Consider the following 21,633-nt stretch of genomic DNA (forward strand, 5'->3'; position numbering starts at 1 on the left):
TTATTAACGTACTTTGTTTAATCAAGTATATTCAACATACTATCATTTCAACATGTAATCAGTGTTTTAATGAGTATCGTGCAATTTTTTTCATACTACGTCTTTGAAATTCAGTAAGCATTTTATATTTATGGCACATCTCATTCAAATGAGCCCCCTTTCAAATGCCCCACAGCCAAATGGGGTAAGTGGTTGCTGGCTCAGACTGCACAACACTAGCACCTGGACAATGGCTCATGTGTCTGATAATCCTTTTCCATTCTCAGTGCTATATCCCCGGGTCAGGGGCTTGCTACCTAAGTCTTCACAGGGCTGGCTCAGTCATCTATGGGCTTACGTTCTGTCTTTAAATCAACAAATAGCTCAATTTAGCTTTTATTGATTATGACAAGCACTGTTCTAGGTACTGAGGTTACCAAGATGAGTAAAGCCAAATCCTTATTCTCAGAAGGATTGGAGTTTAGCCAGGGAGACCAAAATATCGACAATTAAGCATGACCCGTTGTGGTGAATACAATCATAGTGGTATAAATAAAGCACAATGAGAACGCAGAGGAAGGAAACGCTAGCTTTGAGGAGATTGAAGAGTGCTTCAGAGAGAAGATGGCATTTGAAATGGGCTTTGAAAGATGAAGTAGGAAGTTAGCAGATAGAATCAGGGAGCAGAGGGTCAAAGGCAGGAAGGGGGACAAGAGCAAGCAAAGTGCATCTCAGGATTGACAGATTCTATGTAATGAAATTAAATGAAGCTTGAGAGAAGAGCTCCCAACATGTTCCTCCCCTGCTTAAGACCTTCTCCAGCTCCTTTCCTAATGAAAGCAGGTATAATCTTCTGCCTGGATCTTTTCAAATGTAGCTTTTATTATTATTCAGGTATGTTGAGACCTATAGATCGAGAGAGGATTACCATGGAAAAGACAGTTTGTCACTTAAAATTCCCCAAAGGAGGAACATGCCATGTATATTAGGCAGGGTTCCATCCAGAATTATGTTTGACTGCATCTGGGCTTTTTGGCCCAGCTAAGTTGGTAGATAAAATCATCCACCACACGTTGTCACATGGGGCCACACAAGGCAGCACCAGGGTTGGCCAGGAGACTGGGGGGACGGGAGGCAAACATGGGCAAGAGCCTTTGTTGTGGTTTCTGAGAGAAGGAACAGGAAAGACAGGGTAAGCAGGCTTAGGACTGAACAGTATGAGTAATTTTGGCGGGTTTTGGGGTGTGGAGGCTGTCCCTGACTTGTCTGCTGCCTGGTCGAGGGGTGCTCGGGGCAGAGGAACATTGGCCCCGAGTTTAATAGCCAGATAGCCAAGGTAGGGCGAGGGTGGATGTGAGCTCCCGTTTGGTTAGTTTGTCCATGAAAAGCACTCTCCTAGGCAAGTTCATTTACCGTCTCTAGGAATTAGTTATTCTTGGGAGGGGTAGTGTCCCCAGGGTCAGTGAGGCCCCAGGTGTCAAAATATCAGAATACAAAGATGTGCTTAGACATTGGTGTTCAAGGGCTTTCAGATTTTGAGTCCTTTCCAACTTTCCACTCCCATCCAGACCAAACTGAACTACTCCCTGGACCCTCAGCTGGTTGATCCACCATTTCCCCCTCTGATCTGTGCTTTTTTCTATTATTACTTTCAGCAGGACATTCACTCACTTTTAAATCATCTATATATTTTTTTCTTATTCAATTACCTTTGCTGGCTTTTAATATAATAAAATGTTTATATTCAATGTTGACAACAATGATTCTACCTTCTATTTAGTGGACCTTCAGCACGTGCTGGGAGTTTTGCTCAGTGTGTTACATACATTAACTCAATAACACAATAAACTCAAGAAAGAGATAAATAATTTCTTCATATTAAAGATGAGGAAACTGGGGCGCCTGGGTAGCGCAGTCGTTAAAGCGTCTGCCTTCGGCTCAGGGCGTGATCCTGGTGTACCGGGATCGAGTCCCACATCAGGCTCCTCTGCTATGAGCCTGCTTCTTCCTCTCCCACTCCCCCTGCTGTGTTCCCTCTCTCGCTGGCTGTCTCTCTCTGTCAAATAAATAAATAAAATCTTTAAAAAAAATAAAAATAAAAATAAAAATAAAGATGAGGAAACTGAGCCAAGTGAGATTAAATAATTTGGCCAAGGTCACATAACTAGTTAGTGACAGACTAAGTATACAGACTCAGCAGACACTTGGAGCCTGCATTCGTCATCCTCAAACCCAAAGTATATGGAATTTATCTATAAGCCTGTTTCTCTCAAATCTTTGAAGATATTAATCACAATCGGTCGGGTGTTTCCTCAGTGCGGAGATGTTCTTTCTCTATGAACTGCCTGTGAGCGCCTGAGATAGAAGGATGTTATCAAACCCACCTTGCCCAGCGTCTGTCAAAGGCCTTATGCTCTATAGTGATTTCTGTACATTGTAATAGGATCCCTTCTCTTCCTCTCTTCAAAAGGATTTTCTTACTAATGCCCCTTACTCTGTTCTGCTTAGTATCAATACTCATGTACTTTTATTAGTTGTTACTTCTACTCTCAGATTATGAAGCTTGTTGAGGGCAGGCATTTGATTTTACTTACATTTCGTCAAAGTGTTTATTAGTACTGTGTTCATAAACAGGTATTATTTTATTATTCATACAAACAAATTAAACTCTTAATTATACTACTTAGTTCATGTAAATATTATGGAAATAAATTATGCCTTTCAGACATAGATCCCTTTTCTTCAAGCACAAAAAGAGCCTAACAAATGTTAGTTTTGCTAAAGAGATTGCACATTTCTTTTGTATGACTTTATTTTTAAAATATTTTTTTTTAATTTCCATTTTAGTCAATGTATTATCTTGATATTTTTCACTCTTGGTTTTCCTCACCAGTAGACTCGGATTTGAGAATGAAAAAGGAAAGCATCAGCATGATTTTAATACAGGGTAATTCAACATCGCTCTTATAGGCTTGATTTATTTCAGGCACTTTCCTTTCAACAATGTTTTTGCTTGAAATTAACATTGCAGTTTGGTAACTACGTTACTAGAAAGGACTTTAAAAATGGTTTAAATGTCAATTCAGCAATCAAAATATCTTAGCAGCTGGTGTTGCAGAATTAAACAATAGAAGAGAGAAAGAACCAAAGATGCTTCTAGGGGGTCTGCAGCAGGCGGAGTTTAAGGGCAGACCTCGGCAGCTTTTCAGACCTTACCAAAAGCAAAATGCAGCTGGATAATTTCTACCTCTTAGCAGACTTATTGAATTTATTCTGCTGAGGGAGATGAGGAAGGGAAGGCTCATGTGTCCACTCAGCATCCTCAAAACCTGGAGCTCCAATACCTCCAGGGGGAGGGAGGCATTGGGGGACATGCCAGGAGTAAGCACGAGACACAGGTTACACGGTGGTAAGAAAAATGGGCAAGAGGAGAGTGACGAGAGGAAGCATAGGAAAAGCAAAGGAGGGAGGAGCAGAGAACAAGGAAAAACCAGCAGGAAAAAGAAGAGAAAGAGAGGAACCAAATCAATCTACTGAGAAGTCTCTATTACAACCAGCTGCTTCCTGAAGCCTTAGGATGCCAACACCGGAGCGCTCTTCCTCTGGCTCATTTCGGAATTTTCTCCCCCTGAGGCCTGAAGCAGAGTCAACACGGGGACTGCCTGCTGCTCCTGATACAAGCTTTTAATCAGTCTTTGTCAAAGGTGTTGCTTAACAGGACACTGTGAATCAGTTTTCATGTTGTGGTACCTATTGAGGGCCTATAAATGCAGAAAGCTTCGGATGTAGGGCGGGGTCAACTTACTGTAGGTTTTGTCTTTCAGCAAAGGACAGAATGTGGAATCCCTAAATGTTCCATGTCTATGTCCAGTCAGATCAATGTTTATTAGGCCCTTGCTAGGTGTCAGCACTGGCCAGACACCGGGGGCATAAAGCTCAGTAAGACGTCCTTATGTACTGAGAGTGAGAGGAATACAAGGGAATAGTTTCAAGGCCATGTGACTTAATAGAGTTCTATGGGTCCGGAGACTAAAAACACGAGAGTCGTGTTTGGGCCACTCCAGTTAGTGCAGCTGCTGGACCTTTAAATGTATCGAAAGAAATCGCAAAGAGTGGAGAGATAGGAGGAGTTGAAAACATAAGACATTTTTTGTTATTTGAGGAATGTTGAACCTTATCCCACGGTCATTGGGGATTGTTGGAGGACTTTAAGCAAGAAAGTCACATGATCTGTTTAATGTTAATAGTTCACTCTGATATGCAGGAGGAAGGAGATTTGGGGAGATACCAGGCTGGAAATGGGGAGACCAGGTAGTAGAGTGACTATGCATCCCAGCTTTCCTGGAACAGTTCAAATTTGTAGGGTTTTTTTTCTAGTGTAGTTATTAATAATACCTCTTTCACTGCATCTCCCAGTTTGGATGATAAATTCTGTGGCTGCCTTAGTAACTAGAGATTTATTGCAGGGGTCTAGGTAAGACTCCATGATGCCCAGAGTTCATCAGGTCTTGGCTAAGTGGATGAAGAGGAATTACTGCCCAAGGCTATCAGCAGGAATAAGCCCTTTGACACCCTTATAGTCTCTTAAATCTACCCCCCACGCCGACTCAGGCCTGAGCACAGAAAAAAAATGCCGGTGAAAATTTAGAATATTAGGGGCGCCTGGGTGGCACAGTGGTTAAGCGTCTGCCTTCGGCTCAGGGCGTGATCCCGGCGTTATGGGATCGAGCCCCACATCAGGCTCCTCTGCTGTGAGCCTGCTTCTTCCTCTCCCACTCCCCCTGCTTGTGTTCCCTCTCTCGTTGGCTGTCTCTATCTCTGTCAAATAAATAAATAAAAATCTTTTTTAAAAAATTTAGAATATTAATTGAATACTGAATATTACAAATATGTAATAGCTGATTGGTTAGCCGCTAAACGAGCCTGCTGTTTATTTGTCAGCTCAGATTGCGCTTGCCTGAGATAACTGAAAAGAACTGAGAAGGAAAGGCGTAAGCAAGTGGTGCAGAAAGTAAGAAAGATAAGCCTTAGAGTCGTGTGCGGGCATGAGGCCCTGCTCCAGTTCCTGAAATGGAACTGAATTTCCATGGAAGGTTTTGATAACTTGCTTGAGGACGGCAGAAAGGGGCCGTGAAACCTTGCTAAAGTTTCATCAGTCTGGGTCCTTATAACCTTGGAAGATGGTAAGTATAGAGGCAATTTAGTCAACTGAAAGAAACAATTGTTCATTTCCTAGTGCATGCATTTAATCATGAGCTGTCACTCGGGCCTCCCGTTAGAATCCAGAAAAGGTTACATGGTGGCAATAATTGGGGAATATTTTTAAAAAGAACGAAGTAACTAGACCCAAGAGAAAAGAGATGTTGCTGTCAGGAACACACTTGCGCAGAAAAAAAAAAAATGATTAAGAGTAAATGAAAAGGTGAAGAGCTGTCATCTCCTTTATTTTACTCTTACCCATTTCAATGTCTACTTTCTCAGTTTGTACATATGAAGCAGGCCTTTCCTCCACCCTAATCTCACTATTACCTTGCATTTACATAGAGCTTATCTCCCAGAAGCTCACAGGGCTACCTCTGAGTCCGTGCCACTTTGGAAAGTACTGCTTAACAAAAAGGAGGTGCTCTCATCACATGTTTTAGCGGGAGCTGGGAGCTGGGTTTGCCGTAGGCTGGTGATTGTGCGCTGGGCTGCATGTCACAGCCGCCCAAGAAGAGCAAACCTGGCATGATTTTGCAACTTGGAGCCAGGCCTGCCATCAGCCCTTTGCTTTCAAGTGTGACTCGGAGATGTTTCTTATCTGCAGAGAATTATCCAGGTTGCTGGCTTACCTTCATGGCTACTGGTGTCCCTGAAATATTTTTGTTGATTACCTCTCTGTTTGGGAGCTCTGTTTGCCACAGGGAAGACAATTTACTTAAATTTTAAATCTTGGATTTCCTTCCCCGTTTACACTTTTCAGACTGTCATTTGCAGAATGTTATTTAATCAGATTTACTTCCTCTGGTTCTTGCTTCAGAGAAATGGAATTGAAGGAGGAAAAAAAAATCCTTTGAAGTGGAAGGGAATGGGTTTGGAGATGGAAATATTTTAGTAGTTCCTTCAGAAATTTTTGTTGCAGCTTTGTTATTTAAAAAAATGCATGTTTCCAAGGCATCCATAATTCAATGAAATCAAACGCAAATAATTGCTTTGAATTCACTGAAAGTTGGTCTCTTCACATTTTTCATTTAGTTGAAAATTGATTTTTAGAAAAGTGAAGTAGATTAAAAGTATTGCCTGGCCTCTGTATAATTCTCGAGCTGACAGTATTCTTACTAGGCTCTCTTGAAAGTCTCTCAACCAACCATGACTATTTCTCTGCCCCCTCTTCTTCCTTTTCCTGCTTCTTTCCTCGTCTTCCTCTTAGAGGTTAGATAAACACTTTGCTTATTCACTATTATGAAAATACTTCAGAGTATAAACGAGGAGGCCAGGCGGAGGACATTTCTTTTCATCTCTGGCATATCAATTTGTTGTTTATTGTATAAATAAATGTGTAAACACCATAGAACAGAGGTTTTTTGTTGTTGTTGTTGCTATTGTTATTGGGTTTACTGTTTGATATGAAAAATAATATTAATGATGTTGGATTTTCATTGATTGAATCCTTCCTGTAAAGATGGATAGTCCTAGGCATATAACACATGTCTCTAATCCTCAGAGGGACCATAGAAGGAATCGAACCTGTGCCATCCCCCTCTCACATAGTCGAAGATCAGGGAAGGGTACATTGTCAGTGCTCAAGTGTAAAGATAAAGCACTCAATTGCAAAAACAAATTAGAACAAAATTATGCCACCAATATTTAATTAATTTGATTTGAATTTTTATCTGAGAACCAGCTGAAAGAACCAAGAGCAGTTTCCTCTTCGTGTTACTGATATTTTTGTTGTATGTAAAACACACACACACAAGTAAAATAAAAAGTGACAAACTTTGTCCAGATCCCTGGCATTTATATTAAAAACAAAGCCAAAATGCATGTAATTGTTAGAGAGATTTCTTTGGTAACGGGCTTGACTTTTTGTACCCTAGGAAGACTGACATTTTATCAAGGTTTTATTGCTAGGGAAGAGCCTTTTCTAGTCCTCCTATTACAGTATCATTTCTCCCTGATTAGAAGGTAATTAATTAATAAGCCCCCTTCTTTTGTTCATTTTAGGATTCAAGAAAGATTCATAAAACACCACCGCATAGTAATGCAGCTATTACAATGATCTATTTGGGGAAAACTGTGCACCTGTCTCATGATCACCCAGACTTCCGGGATGAAATAAAAGTTTATCAACAGCATTGTGGTGGGGAAAACCTTTGTGTCTACAAAGGCAAACTACTTGAAAAAGGTACACATAAAATGTGAAGTATTTTTTTTAATTGCTTAAAGTTGATGCTATAGATAAACTATTGTTGATATCATATCAAAATGACTTCAATCACTATGAAATTATGCATATCCAGGGACTTATAAAACAGCTGCCTCAAAGTAAATCTCGATTTACTGCTCCGTGATTGAAACCGAAGCGACAATTACTCTTGCAGATTGTGAAAGAAAGAATTTGGAGTGATTTAACCTGGTAACAGATTAATTTTGGGACGGAGATATATGATCACTAAAATGTTGCACGAATAAACTGTCCCCCAAATTACAAGTTAACTATTTGGCCTGCCATAGTGAATTATAACATACATTATTCTAAGGGGAAAATACCAGATTGGCAATTTGTTCTTTAGAAAAATGTTGAGATAAAATCACAAATCCAATAAACTTCAGGGTGAATCACACCTAAATAACTTGGTGCAGAATTTGGCTAGATGGATTTTAGTACATTTCTGCCTTCATTTGATCATAAATCCATGTTTCTTAGCAGAAGATAATTTTTATATCCAATATAGAGTTTCACATATTGTACTGAAGTGGTTTTCATCAATATTTAGTTGTGTGGAATAGCAATTAAAAGGACAAGTTGTTATAGGATTATATTTGTTATTTTCTTGCTTAAGAAACTCTGTTTAGAAAGTAATTGCATTTTCACTAAGTAAAAGAAATATTTATATTTGGGCAATCTTGATACAAGTTTAGGGAGTCCTAGGAGTTGGGGGCAAGAATGGAATTGTTACTTTTGGCTGGCTTTTCTGATTTCCTTCATCACTCAAACATAGGGACTGTTAATTCTAAAAATTTCAGGTACTTAAAAAGAAACTAGACAGATTAGATATTTAAAACTTTCCAACATAAGAAAGATTAAACATTTGAATGTTAGTTTTAACTTTATAAAGATTTGTAAAACGTATTTATAAAAAATAATGCTCAGTAATGGTAAAAACTGTTTTTCTCCATTTTATATACCTGGCTGAAATGCAACTTACTTTGCCACTTTGTCATAGCATTTGAGAGTTCATTCCTTGCATCTTGTAGATGGTGAAAATGAGAGAAGTCCAGAGGTACAATGGCTTCTTAAGGTTACACGCACAGCTCGGGGCCTGGTCAAGAGCAGATCCTGGACCTCTGAGTAGGTGCAGGACCCTTGCTCAGTTAGCTATTCTTAGTGGCAAAGGGTTTCCTACATTTCCATAATATGAGAGGTATGAAACCCCTTATGAGAGGTATGAAACCCCTAATGATAGTGGCATAGACACTTCATTTTTGAAAGTGCAACTTTCAAGTATTAATTTAGAAGAATTGCTGAAATTAGCTATCATCTACAATTGGAATGAACGTAATGAAACTTTTCCTGGGTCTTGGATCACGCTTTCTTCAAGACAATGCATGTATGTGTCTGTTGCCTGCTGGAAAACGTGGTACCTACGAATGAAACAAGAACAAGGCTTAGCTAGCTGAATGATTCTCAGGAAGACCACATATCCTCTGTGGTAACAATACAAAACCAAAAAGTAAGGGAGAGTGTTACTTAGCTAAGTGTTGTTTTGCGTACCTGTTGATCCTGGGACTGACTTCTGTTGTGTCATTGGACAGACTTGAGTAACAGGATGGAATGGGGACTTAAATAATTGAATCCTGTCCACACAAAAATTTTGTCTCAGCTTGCCCTTTGATTGCCAGGAAAGTAATTGTTGAAAATTGAAAAGTTGGGTGGCTCAGAGTTGACTTGTGGTTCAGCAATCTTAGCAATTTAGCTGGGCTGAAAAGAATCTGCCCGTTTTACAAATCAAAGCTGTGCATGATTCAGTGAAATGTGAATAGGTTTTTAGAAGAGTTCTGTTTAAAAAAAAAAAAGGGGCTTTTAACGTTCTGCTTGGAGCGGTAAACTAATTAAAAATGTGGCATTCGTTAATTTGTCTTGCTTTTGGATGAGAAATAACAATAAAATTAATTATTTAGGAATGTGGCAAGTGCATCTTTTATTCCCTTAGTAATTCATTGATGTGATGTCTTACAGTTTGATTTGAGACATCAAGCCACATATTGATTGCTTATTAGGTACACCTATGAAGTCACCAAGTATTTCTGCTACGTTAGTAGAGTTCTTCGCAGGCATTTACCATGTTCATCCTTTCCAACAAGGCAAACCTTGTCCTCCTGGGTTCATGTGGATACAAAGAGCAAAGTAACTTTTCTTTTTTCTGACCCTCTTATAATCCCTCCCTTTTCTGCCCCATTTTCCTGTGTTTTCATAACCTGATCCTTTGTACCGATTTGTACGTTCCTCTTTACTCCCGCTTCTCTGTTTCCCCACCCCCGTGCTGCTATCTTGTCTTTTGGAGCGCTGTTCCTTTGTCTGCAGTAGGACAAAGGAGTTTAAATTCAAGATAGGATTTTAAATTCAAATTTTATCCATCTCTTAAGATTCACATTGAGGCTATGAAGCTTTCTCAGCCGACTTCGACTGTGTTCGTCCCCCTCTCCATGGCCTGTGGCTCTTAGTCTCCCCTGAAAACCAAAGCATTTCATTACACCGTGACTTAGAGTAACTGGTTTTCATTTTTCTTTTACTCGTTACCTATATTGAGTTTTTAGTTTTTAAAAATAGCTTATTGAGGTGTAACTTATATTCCACAAAATTCACCCATTGTGAGTGTACAATGCACTGGGTTTTAAGCATTTTATAGGGTTGTGCAGCCATTAGCACAAACCGGTTTCAGAATCCCTCTACCACTTCAAAAGTTCCCTTGTGCCCGTTGGCCAAGAATCCTTGCTCTTTGTAGCCAGCCTCAGGCAGCCACTGACCCGCTGCCAGTCACTACAGATACACATTTCCTGGACATTTTGTAGAAATGAGACCTTACAATAGGCAGCATTGGTGTCTTGCTTCTTTCACTTAGCCTGACGTTTCTGAGAGTCATCTATTCACAGCATTTATCAATGGCCGCTCTCTCTTCTTATACCCCTGAATGTATTCCATCCGCTAAGTGTACACTTGCACTGTTTCTAATTTGGGACCATTATAAATCATGCTGTGATGCAAGTTTTTGTGTAGACATCTGGTCATTTCTCTTGAGCAGATGCCTAGGAGTGGATTTGATGGCTCCCCCCCCCCCCCGAGTGTGGGCCACATTTTTCTGCTTCTTACATACACGTCTTTTGATTTTTTTTGTTGTTGAAAACTGGACATTTTCGATCATGTATTACAGCAACTGCGGATTCTAGATTCTGACTTTTCTCTCTTGACGGTTAATCGTTCTCACTCTTTTTGCTGTTGTCTGTTTAGTAACTTCTCTGAAATCCGTGAAATCCATGCCCCCTCTCCTCGGTGGACAGCCAGTATAATGCCTCTGCTCAGATTTTATCTTTTTCTTTTTCAGGCTGGTCTCCTTGGGTTGTCTCTGTGCTTTCAGTTTATTGATCATCTAGTGATTTGTCAGAGGCTGTGCTCAAAGGCTTTGAACCAGTACAGAGTCAGAAGACTTTGAATAAAGTACAGCCTCCACCTTGTGCCACGGATCTGTGTATGGGTGTGTTTCCTGGGGCTAATGTAACAAATCCCCAAAACCGGTGGTTTAAAACAACAGAAATTCAATTCTCTCACAGCTCTGAAGGTCAGACATCTGAAATCGGGTATTATTAGCAGGGCCATCCTCCATCTAATAGCTCTAGGAGAATCTTCCCTTGCCTCTTCCAACTTCTGGGGATTCCTGCAATCCTGGGCATTCCCCTACTGGTAGCCCAGTATTCCCATCTCTGGGTCCTCTGTCCTCACCTGTCATTCTTGCCTGTGTGTCCTGTCCTCTTCTTATAAGGATGTCAGTCATTGAATTTGTTTGACAAAGCAAATCCAGGATGATTTCATCTTGATCCTTCATAGCTTGTATCTGCAAAGACCCTATTTCCAGATAAGGTCACACTCTGAGGTTCTGGGCAGTCATGGAGTTTTAGAAGGCAATATTCAACCCACTGTAACGGGTTCAGGAGTCCATCCAAAGTTCAGGGAGTTTTCAGTATGCTTTAACTTTTATTTTCCATCAGGCTTCCTTGTGTTTTCTTTGTTCGTGGGTGCAAGCTCCCCATCGGCCGGGGATGTGTGAATAGGTTGGGCCTACTCCAATCCATGCCACTTCGCGTCAGCGGGGGGACGCATGGAGAGCTTATCAAATGTGTCTGCAATGGCCTTGTGGCCTGTATCTCCCTGTTAAGTTTCTGGCTAGTATATCAGCCTGCTGCTTGCCCTGATTACAACTACAGTCTCAGCTAGCAGAATCTCTGACCTTCCATGTTAGCTTGCCTCCAAGATTGCTACTTATTACAGGGAATGCCACTGGCCAAGGCTTTTTGTTTTTTGCTCCAGATGAAGTCAACCCCCACTGACAGGGAAGCTGCTGGTTATTTATGGCCTGCCCTCCTCTGTTAGAACCCGGGAAGAACTGCTGTCGGGAGAGGGGGATGGGAGCAGCCCCAGGCAAGAATGCCTCAGATTCCCTCTGTTCTTACGAAAAGTTCAGTAATTTTTGATGAATAGCGGCTGTCAGTTTCTTTTAAATCTTTGGTCCGTTTTTGGAGACAAAATTTTAAGGGGAGAGGATTTGGGGACCTCGCTCCAGAAATCTGGCTGATTATTTTTGTCTCTCCTGCTGAATTATAACTTCTTGAGTCAGAAGACCATATTTGATTTTTTTTTCAGTACTTTAGTTCCTCTCTAGTGCCTAAAATAGTGCGAGCCGCTGCCAGTCAACAATGAATAACCACGTTTTACAAATAGTATAGCTTGCTTTCTAGCACTGCACATTATATCATGTGTAAGGCTACTCAGTGATGTGGGGAGACTGGATGGCTCCCTCCACCCAACTCCTTCGCCCCCTCCCGCGGCCATCCTCGTTTAATAGATGAGAATTCTGAAATGCAACCGTCCAATGACCTACCAAGGGATACTCAACTTAGTGAGGAACTAGGACACGGACCCAAATCTTCTGACCTCTGGTCTATAGTCTTTCCATTATTCCATGCAGAAACCATTAAGTCAGGGTTGGAAAGCATCACTAAATTTTAAAATATAAGCTTAAAAAAGAAATAACCAGGGAAGAAAAGCAGAGGGTGTCAATTCTTGTTCAGTAAGTTTGAACAAAAGAGGAAGGAATGGACTAACAGGTGGGTGCACTCTCCAGCCACATGGCCACACGGTGGAAGGGCAGCGCCCCGAGAAGTCCGCCTCCTGCGCCCGCTCTCAGCATTTCCTTAGCTGCACCCTCTTCCTGGGCTGGGACCTCAGGTAGTTGGGGGTGTGATGCTGCAGCAGAATAGATCACATGACATGAATGTCCCATTCACGTTTCTGGAAAGAAAGCAGTCAAGCTCGCTTTCTAGTCCACACTTAGGAGTCCGTGCATCAGTAAGACAAGTGGATTTTTAAATCTGTTGTATCTTAGTTTCCCCAGACGCTAACTTTTCAATTTTGTCTTCCCTTGTGTGTTTCCTTGTACATCACACATACTAAGGTATAGATGATGGAATTACCTTTCCAGTAGTTGTGTTCTTTAGTACAAGTTGCAAACTGATCTAGACAGCTTTTGGGGGCGGAGTGTGGTATGAACATAGCATTTCCAGATGACTGTGAAACAGGTTCAAATAATAATTTATTAATTAGTTATTGGGGGCCTCCTATGCCATTGTCCTGGGACCTGGGGAAACAAAGATGAGTCAGACAGTTCCAGCTGTCATGGATTTCACAAACATGCAGGGCAGCAGACAGTTACATCAGGGTTCTCAAAGTGGGGTCCCTGGACCAGAAGCTCAAGCATCACCTGGCAACTTAATAGAAATGCAAATTCTTGGGCCCTAGTGAATCAGAAACTCTGGGGTGAAGCCCACCAATCTGTGTTATAATAAGCCTTTCAGGGTATTCTGACACACACTGAAGTTTGAGAAGCCCTGGTGTTGCCGTATTTTTAAATGACTGTAATAACAGTAACAATAAGAAATGTGTTCAGAGCAGAGAGATGAACTGATCAACTCCATGACTAGCACAAGTGGAAGAGTCCAGGGAGACCTGTTTTGTAAGAAGCGACATTAGAAGTGTCATGAAAAGCAGGTTTCTGAGTCGCTCTGTAGAATAGTGTTTTCTTAGACCTAGAATTTGGGATCTCTAGGGTGAGACCTTTCCAAAGAGCATTATAAAGACTTGGGATGATTAAAATTTATTAACTACAAGCAGTGGTTCTTAATTTATTGGTGGGACTTTTGGGTGGGTGGGGGAACAAGAAGGGGACCCAAATCCAGGCAGATCTGAGAATGGATTTGAGATGGAATAATTCTACCTCATCCATATATGTATTAGGCTGGCTCAAGTCATAGCTAAAAATACACATTTATTTAAAAGCATTACTGAGCTCACAGTAGCCTTTTGCCATATACTTTATCAGTAGCTAAATAGCAAGATGGAATCTAGAGAGGTATTTGGACTCCCAGCACTGACTCTCCTACGTACTGTATGGATCAATTACTGAGTTCCCTTGAACTTTAATTTCTGCATATAGAAACTAGTGATAAACACTTCATGTGTTTGTTGAGAAATAACAGACCCAAGATTACCGGGCACAATGCCTGGCCATAGTAACAGCTCATATAATGTTATTATTTTATTACAAATCAGAGTTTTATAATGCCTTGGAGTATTTATGTAAATAAAAGTAATAGCATGTGTTTTTATGATTAAAAATTGTCCTCAAGTTAAAAAGGTGATCTAGAGCATAATACTGTACTTATCTAATAGAAAAATGTGATTTTGAACATATTGGTCCAAAGTCAGTTGCTTTCACTGATGTGTTTACCTTTTTAATTCCAGAGACCTTTCAGTTTATTTCCAAAAGGCACCATGGTTTTCCCTTCAGTCTCACCTTTTTCCTGAATGGGATGCAGGTGAACAGGTTAAGCTCCTGCTGTGAATACAAGCATCGAAAAGGTTCCAGACTTGGAGGCAAACGAGGCTACTTTGGGTTTGTGTGCGTGGAGAGATCATCTCCTTGCTACAAGTATGGAAACAAATGTCCTTTGGTAGAGGGCAAGTTTGCTACATTTTTCTTTTTATGCTTCTACTGATGCATTTCTCATCACAGTTTGTTAACAAAGGTATCAGCGTAGATGAGCCTAAAATGTCTAAGTTAACCGTTGCTTATTATAACCCAGTGTGTTGTGTTTGAAATTATTAGATGTAAGTTAGATTTCCAGATGTATTCTATAATGGGGATAAAAGCTGGTGGTGTTCCAAATTCTGTTTCTCTCTCTCTCCCTCTCCTCATACTGCTTTAAGTTCTGTTTCTGAAGGGAAGGAGAGAGGGTGTTTTATTCGCATTCTTCTTAGGAACTGGTTTGGGAGTCCCAGAGCATGTGCCAAGCAGCTGTCTTATGTGGTTGGGTTATCAGGTCATGCTTGTATTATGGTGTGGCCCAGTTATCATTCTCACGCCCCTAGTTTTAATCTCACGCCCCTAATTTTAATGCGTGATAAAGGGTCGGTTTTGACTGTTGCTTATCAGCTTTCATATTAGACATTCTGTTTGAAATTAGGACACTTGCTTGTAGGCTTTCTTTAATTTTTTTCTGAAAGGACTCATGGAAAATTGATATATGCCAAGCTAGAGAACATGAGCGAACCAACCAAAGCTCCTGCCCTCGTGGAGCCCATTCTAATGGGGGAAAGGCAAATAACAAGTAAACCAGTTAATATGTGTCAGCTGGACGTGTTGGGGTCAACTGCAAGTACTCTGCGGATTGTTTCTATAATTTCAGTCAAGCAGGAATTAATCAACTGAGGTTATGGCTTAAGGAAGAAGGGATTGGAGGTTTTAGGAAGGAGAAAGGGTGTGGAGGAGTCATCCAGCAAGTGGGGCAGTGAATGGTCTAGAACAATACAGTAGGCGTGCCCAGGTGTACTTAGGACCCACCTGAGGCTGTTTTCCTTTTCCAACTCAAATATGCTTTCTCCATATTTGTGGGCAAGTCATTTAACAAATTTCCGTTTGACTCCCAGGAAAGCTGATGAGCTCATATACAATCATCCATGCACAAACACATTGCATTCTTTGAGAGTTGCTGTATAAATCCAAGCTGTAAATGTTTGGTTATAAACACTTCCTATGGAGGTTTAATAATCAGTACTAAAATCTGATTGATGACATCTACTTTCCTACTTAACACTTACTAGTCTATGTATAATTTTTTATATGATTTCATTTGATTCCCTCTAGCTTCTGTCTTTGACCTTTTCAAATAATAAAAACAAAATGGTCGTGATATTAAAGAATAAGACCTGTTAGGTTTCTTACCTTTTAAAAAAACTGATTTATATAATATAAATATAAAATAAATGTTTATAAAATATAATATTATTCACTTATAACATTACATAACCTTTTGGGGGGGGTCACATCCACAATAATGCTTTTAATTATTTTAAGGGGTGTACATTAATGCCTCTAATTTGTTAAAAAAGAAATTAATTTTAATTCATTTAAAAAATACTGGCTCTGGAACTTTGGTTATGAGGAGAGGATTATTTAAAATGCCAATAGGGAGTTCAGGTTCTAAAAATGATTAGGAATTACCTGTTTAAGGTCTTCGGAAAACAAGAAAGGCTCAGCAGCGGTCACGACTAAGTGTGGAGGTCCCACAGTTGTACCCATCCCTCGGTCATGGAAACCGAAGAGACAAGGTAGTTTTTTCAGTTGCTGGAGTGAAGCACGGGAGGGAGAATGGCCCAGCCAAGTAGAATGCAGGCTGCGCCGCGCTTTGGAAATCGGAATCCACACCTCTGATTGTACTCAGAAGTCAAATAGGTAGTCAGTGACAAGGACAGCACAGGTGTTGCTCACTTTGTTCGTGCAATTCCCCGAAGCAGATGGGCCATAAAAAGTCTGTGCGTGCAGTAGGGAGGCGTCAAAGCTCTACGTAGTCACAACATAAACTAAAAGTAACAGCCGATCGGAAGCTCCAAATCGATGCATTTGGGGTTGCCATTGATAAGGGAAGAACAGCTTGAACAGAAGGCAGTGCTAGTAATCATATTCTGTGAAGATGCATGACACCTTTATTCCAAGGAAAGCAGTGTGCGAAGTACATCATCGTTACAGGCAAGAAACATTTATCAGGCTTAATGTGGGGGGAGGCGAGTGTATTCTTATTATCTCATTTTTTACAGCCTGATAGTTACTTTGAGCGCAGATCTTTTAGCTTTATTTTATGGGGAGATATTGAAAAGATAAGTGATATAACTAAGTTCTCATAAGCTGGGAGAATTGATTCCTATGCTACTTCTAGACTTGGGATGGCTGAAGTTCGGTGAAATCTTTAACTCAACAAATGGCCATTGGATCTGATTCACGCTGTGGCGGTTTTCAGATTTTACATATGATTTCTTTTCTTCCTGGACGGACACATCTGGACTACATTTGGATCCGCTTTCACCTGTGCACTGTATTGATTCGGTTTCCCACTCAGTCGTGCAGGGAAGGGGACGCAGGAAGTTCTAGAGGAGGAGGCTGGTGGAGGCTGACAATTGCCAGGCACCTTTCTCAGGTCACAGGTGGTCTCTAGGCCTTGGTGCAAACTTCTCCAGATTGTGCTAGTTTCTGGTGAAGAGGGTGAGCCCTTTCCCTGCTGGGAAGCCCTGCAGTGTAGCATCTGTCTGTGGGGCTGTCCTGGGAGGGCTACACCTGTAATCTAACAATATCTTTGTACCTCCTTGTGAGGGGATGGAATCTAGCAATCCTGAGCCAGGATCCAGCTCCATCCCTCACCTGCCTGCTGGGTGAGCTTGGGCAAGGCATGGAGGCCCGCCAGCCTCAGTTTCCTCAAGTTTGTCAAGTTGTGATGATAGTTCTTATTGTATCGTCCTGGGTACGGTAATGAATCCTGTAAGATAATGTGTATATAGTACCCAGCAAAGAGCTTGGCACAGAGGGAATGCTCAATTATCTTACTATTTATTATAATCATTTTAATTAATATCTGTATTATTATCGTAATTGGAATTCTTATTTCAGTATTAACTTGAGAGATAGGAAAAAAGCTATAGAAGGATTTATTCATGTTACTTTTATTATAGCTGATTTAAAAAATATTTTTTAATGTACATTCAGATCATCTGCTTGTTTCACCAGATTTGACTTCAAATGACTTTATGACCTCTACAAATTATTGCCGTCTCCAAAGAACAAAAGAGCTTATTGCCAGGAAAAGTCACCAAAAGATTGTCGTACAGGCTTCAAAAGGCCATTCTAAAAACAATGATGACAGTTCTATTAAAATAAGCACGCAGGCTCCCGAGGTGTTTATATAAAGGGCACAACAACATTTGACTGTATATGTTTCTTAAAAAATCAATCATATTTATTTAGAGTCAATCTTGTATATAAGTCTTTTGTTGTTGTGTTGTTGGAATAACAAATTATCTAAGACTGAATGGCATCTTTCTTCTTCTGATTATTTTTATCTCAGCTTCCCTATTTATATACCTGAATGTTCTTTTATCACATAATTCTCATTTAAGAACTTGAATGATATGTTTATTGGACTCTCTAATAAGGCTAAAAACACGCTTTGAAGGCATGAGTTTTTGTTTGAGACAACTGTTCTTAGTTGTTGTTTTCTTCTTTATTACCGTGGGTAAAATTATTAATAATTGTTTGTGTTCATTTATAAGAATTTGGTATGAGTGAGAAAATAGCTTATTCTAATTAACTATGTGTACTATAATAAAATATTTCTGATAATATTTCTTACTAGAATAAGAAATAAATGATTTAAAAAGCTTTGAGTTTCCACTGTGTTATATACAAAGGTTAATAAACACGTTATTTTCTATTTTTCACAGGTGCATTATTGCAATGGGCCTTGACAAAAATCCAACTTCACCGAAACCTAGGAAAGAAAAGAGTATTGAGAAAAGAGAAGAACTGAAGAAGGGTGAGGGGAAACTGAGGAAGGATAGAGGGTGCATGATACCGAGAAGGAGTGAGATAGAGGGGAACAAAACAGCTTCAGTCATTTTTTCAGCTCAAGAAGAAAAAACAGGGATCGTAGAAGTGAGAACAGCTGTGGAAGAAATGGAACTTAAAGGAAAACCAGAGCAAGATGTTTGGGAAGATGCCCAGGAAAATATATTTAAATACGGTAATGGATAACATAGAGTTCTTTTGTTGTTGCTATTATTTCAAATGCCCTTATGGAGATGGGCAGCAACGCACTAAATGTCACTCAGTGGCAGTCTTCAGGCGGCTCTATTACCTGGGAGGAATCCCTGACCACCTTCTCCCTCCAAGGGGTTGGTTAGCACTTGGGCTCATGTAGCACCTTAGCTAAAGAAATTGTTCTTTAGAGAAATGACGAGACAAGGAAAAGCACTGAGCTTCTGGGGCAGCACATTATGGGAAGGCAAATACATCATGAAACAAACGCTAGATAAAGGCTAGTTTCAGTGAGGTTTGTGGTGCTGATTCCTCCAGTGTTTTTTCCTGGACTGATGAGGGTGTAGAGTTGTCTCCTCTGATTAACTTCTGTCCTTCCTGGGTGAAAAGGGGGAGGGGAGACACCTTCACAAGTTTATGTCCTGCTTTTAGGCAAATAAGGGGAAGGCAGAGACCTCTTCTTGTATCTGCTCTTTCTCAGTTGCCTTCAAAAGAATCCGGATGCCAAAATGGCATATTCTGGGCCGGCATACTCTGCCACACTCCAGGACGCAGGCTTGTCTAATTCCAAACCCAGACTGTCCCACTCTGTACAAACTGTCCTCGATGTTACCCCGGTGTGGGTGGTATGTCCAAAGGCAGAAGGGGAGAGCTGCCTGCACGTTGGCCGACAGCAAGGAGACAGCGCTGGGATTCGAGGAGCATTAGCCGTGCGCTGGAATGACCTCTGGAGAGACCGGCATCAGGAAAGGGGCAGATCCCGGGTTCCTCCTTCTCATCTCATCTCGCTGCTGCCCAAAGGTTTCAGACAGCCAAGAGAAGAATTACAGAGCTGTGATAGCACTGGGCTTTGTTTATTACTGAAAGAATGCGATCATCTTAAAACAAGATTTCACTTATGACACTTGGACCCAGTTTATCTCTCTCTGTGATCCCTTCTAGTCTTTGTATCTTCGACTGAGAACTTAAAACTATCTATGGCAATAGCAGTAGCACAGAGATGAACAAATCGGACGTGTTTTTATGTGTGTTAACTTTCAAGACGTGTAGGCTTATTAAAGCTATGCCCAGGAGAGGCTTTTATATTCTTCATTTTTTTTTTCTTAAACCGACATGGCCAGTGTTAGGAGTAGTGTACTTTATGCCTATGCTATAGCTTTTCCCAAGATCTTTCTTCTGTGTCGGCTGGTTAATGGATTGTCCTCTAAAAAAAAGAAGAAGAAGAAACAGAGGCAGCCAGGCTTCGGCGCCCCGCGGAGCATCCCCTGATGGTAAAGGGCAGCAGGAAACTTGAGTGGAGGTCAGTGAGAGAGGTTTGCCGCTGGATTGGTGTCGACCTCGTGTCAACTCACTTCCTCATTAGTGGGGATGGTAAACAACAAGCTAATTAAATTCTCTGGAAGAAGAAAGATGAGATGGGAGAAACAAGAAATTATGAAAAGGAATCCAGAAAGCATGCCCCCAGTTCACTCAGAGTGAGAACATGAGTAGATAACATGAAGGAGGTGGCTCTGAGCTCTCACGCGAATTGAGTGCTCGTGGTTCATGGAGGGATGATATTTAGGGGTAATGACAGTAGTGGGTAGAGCAAAGCCAGGGCAGCTTTGGATCTTGTACTTTGAGAGAAAACACAGAAGCACCTCCAAAATAGGAGGTAGGGACTATTCTTATGGTTCACTACATGTTCCTTCAATTAATGCTCTGCTTCAATAATGTAACTGCAATTGTGTCCTAATTGTGGACGCTTGTACTTCTCCGATTTTAGTCAGGTGCCTCCATGAGAGTGTATTTTTCCTGGTCTATGACCAACTCCTTCCACCCCCATATTACTACTAATCCCTAATCATTATTAGACACATACTGCCCATGACACTGTACCAAGCATGTTCCAGGGATGATGATTATGTATCTTTTAAATTTTTTATTTATTTATTTGAGAGAGAGAGAGAGAGAGCGAGAGAGAGAGCACAAGTAGGGGGAGAGGGAGAAGCAGACTCCCTGCTGAGCAGAGAGCCCAACGTGGGGCTCAATCCCAGGACCCCGAGATCATGACCTGAGCCAAAGGTAGACGCTTCACCGACGGAGCCACCCAGGCGTCCCTGTTCGAAGGATTATTGCTTGAACAGTCACCACTGCTTTGTGAGGCACGCTCTACACTGTCACAGATGAAGAAACTGAACCTTGAAGACATTGAGCAAATTGTGTAAGGTCACATAGTTAGCAAGTGTTTTCACTTGGACTTGGGCACATGACGGCCTGCCTCTAAAACCCTCCTATGTCACCACTCCGGGACACTATGGATGGAATTATAGCAGTTCATTCCTGTTCTGCTTGGCCCCCTGCTTATCCTGTGACCAGCGGCAAATATCTGCAAAGTGATAGAAGCGTGTGTTTCTCTGTGGTGCGTGTGTGTGAGCACACACGTGTGTGTTCTGTGGCTAACCCAAACTCCCCCTTTTATGGAGTCTTCCATGATCTCCAAATGACTTTCTGCCCTTTTCTAAAATTCCATTCCACTCCTTTGACACTATTTCCCAGAAGTCCTATATGAAAATCTGTAGCAGTCAAGCCCAGTAGTGGTGAAACTAGCATTACTGAGGACCATGTGTAAAAACTACTGTGAGTACTGTATCCTTTGTGTACTTGTATCTTATTTCCTCAACAAAAATTGGAGATTCCTTGATGGCAGGGGTTGTGTTATCGTAGTGTCTCTTATCTTGCAATTTTATCTTCTTCCACGTTAAAGATTCTCCAAAAAGGCTTACCGATTGACAGCTGACTGGGCCAAGCGAGGGACTATCCTATTATTTGGCCTGAAATACTTGAATAAAAGTATTTGTTTTTATTAGTATTTCCTGTTTTTTTTCATACAGTATAAACCAAATTCATGTTCCCCACATTAAATCTCTTTCATGAAAACATTCTTGTGATGAATTCTCTTTGCCTTTCTTCGTTACAGTTTCTGATTTCACTTTTCCCCTTACATCTCCCTCGTACAATCTCTGCATTAACAGAGCTTTCTTCATATGCACAGGGCATGCAT

At 40.9% G+C, this 21,633-nt stretch overlaps 1 protein-coding gene across 1 annotated transcript in view; it reads left to right on the plus strand.

Moving 5' to 3' along the window:
• Positions 1-21,633, plus strand: part of ERICH3 (glutamate rich 3) — a 95,303-nt gene that overhangs the window by 46,757 nt on the left and 26,913 nt on the right. The window contains exons 9-11 of the mRNA XM_044383573.3: positions 7,183-7,363; positions 14,252-14,438; positions 18,278-18,576. Coding sequence (XP_044239508.2) covers positions 7,183-7,363; positions 14,252-14,438; positions 18,278-18,576 — 667 coding nt within the window. The remainder of the gene's footprint in view (positions 1-7,182; positions 7,364-14,251; positions 14,439-18,277; positions 18,577-21,633) is intronic.

The sequence above is a fragment of the Ursus arctos genome, unplaced genomic scaffold, assembly GCF_023065955.2.
Source record: "Ursus arctos isolate Adak ecotype North America unplaced genomic scaffold, UrsArc2.0 scaffold_12, whole genome shotgun sequence".
Lineage (NCBI taxonomy): Eukaryota > Metazoa > Chordata > Mammalia > Carnivora > Ursidae > Ursus > Ursus arctos.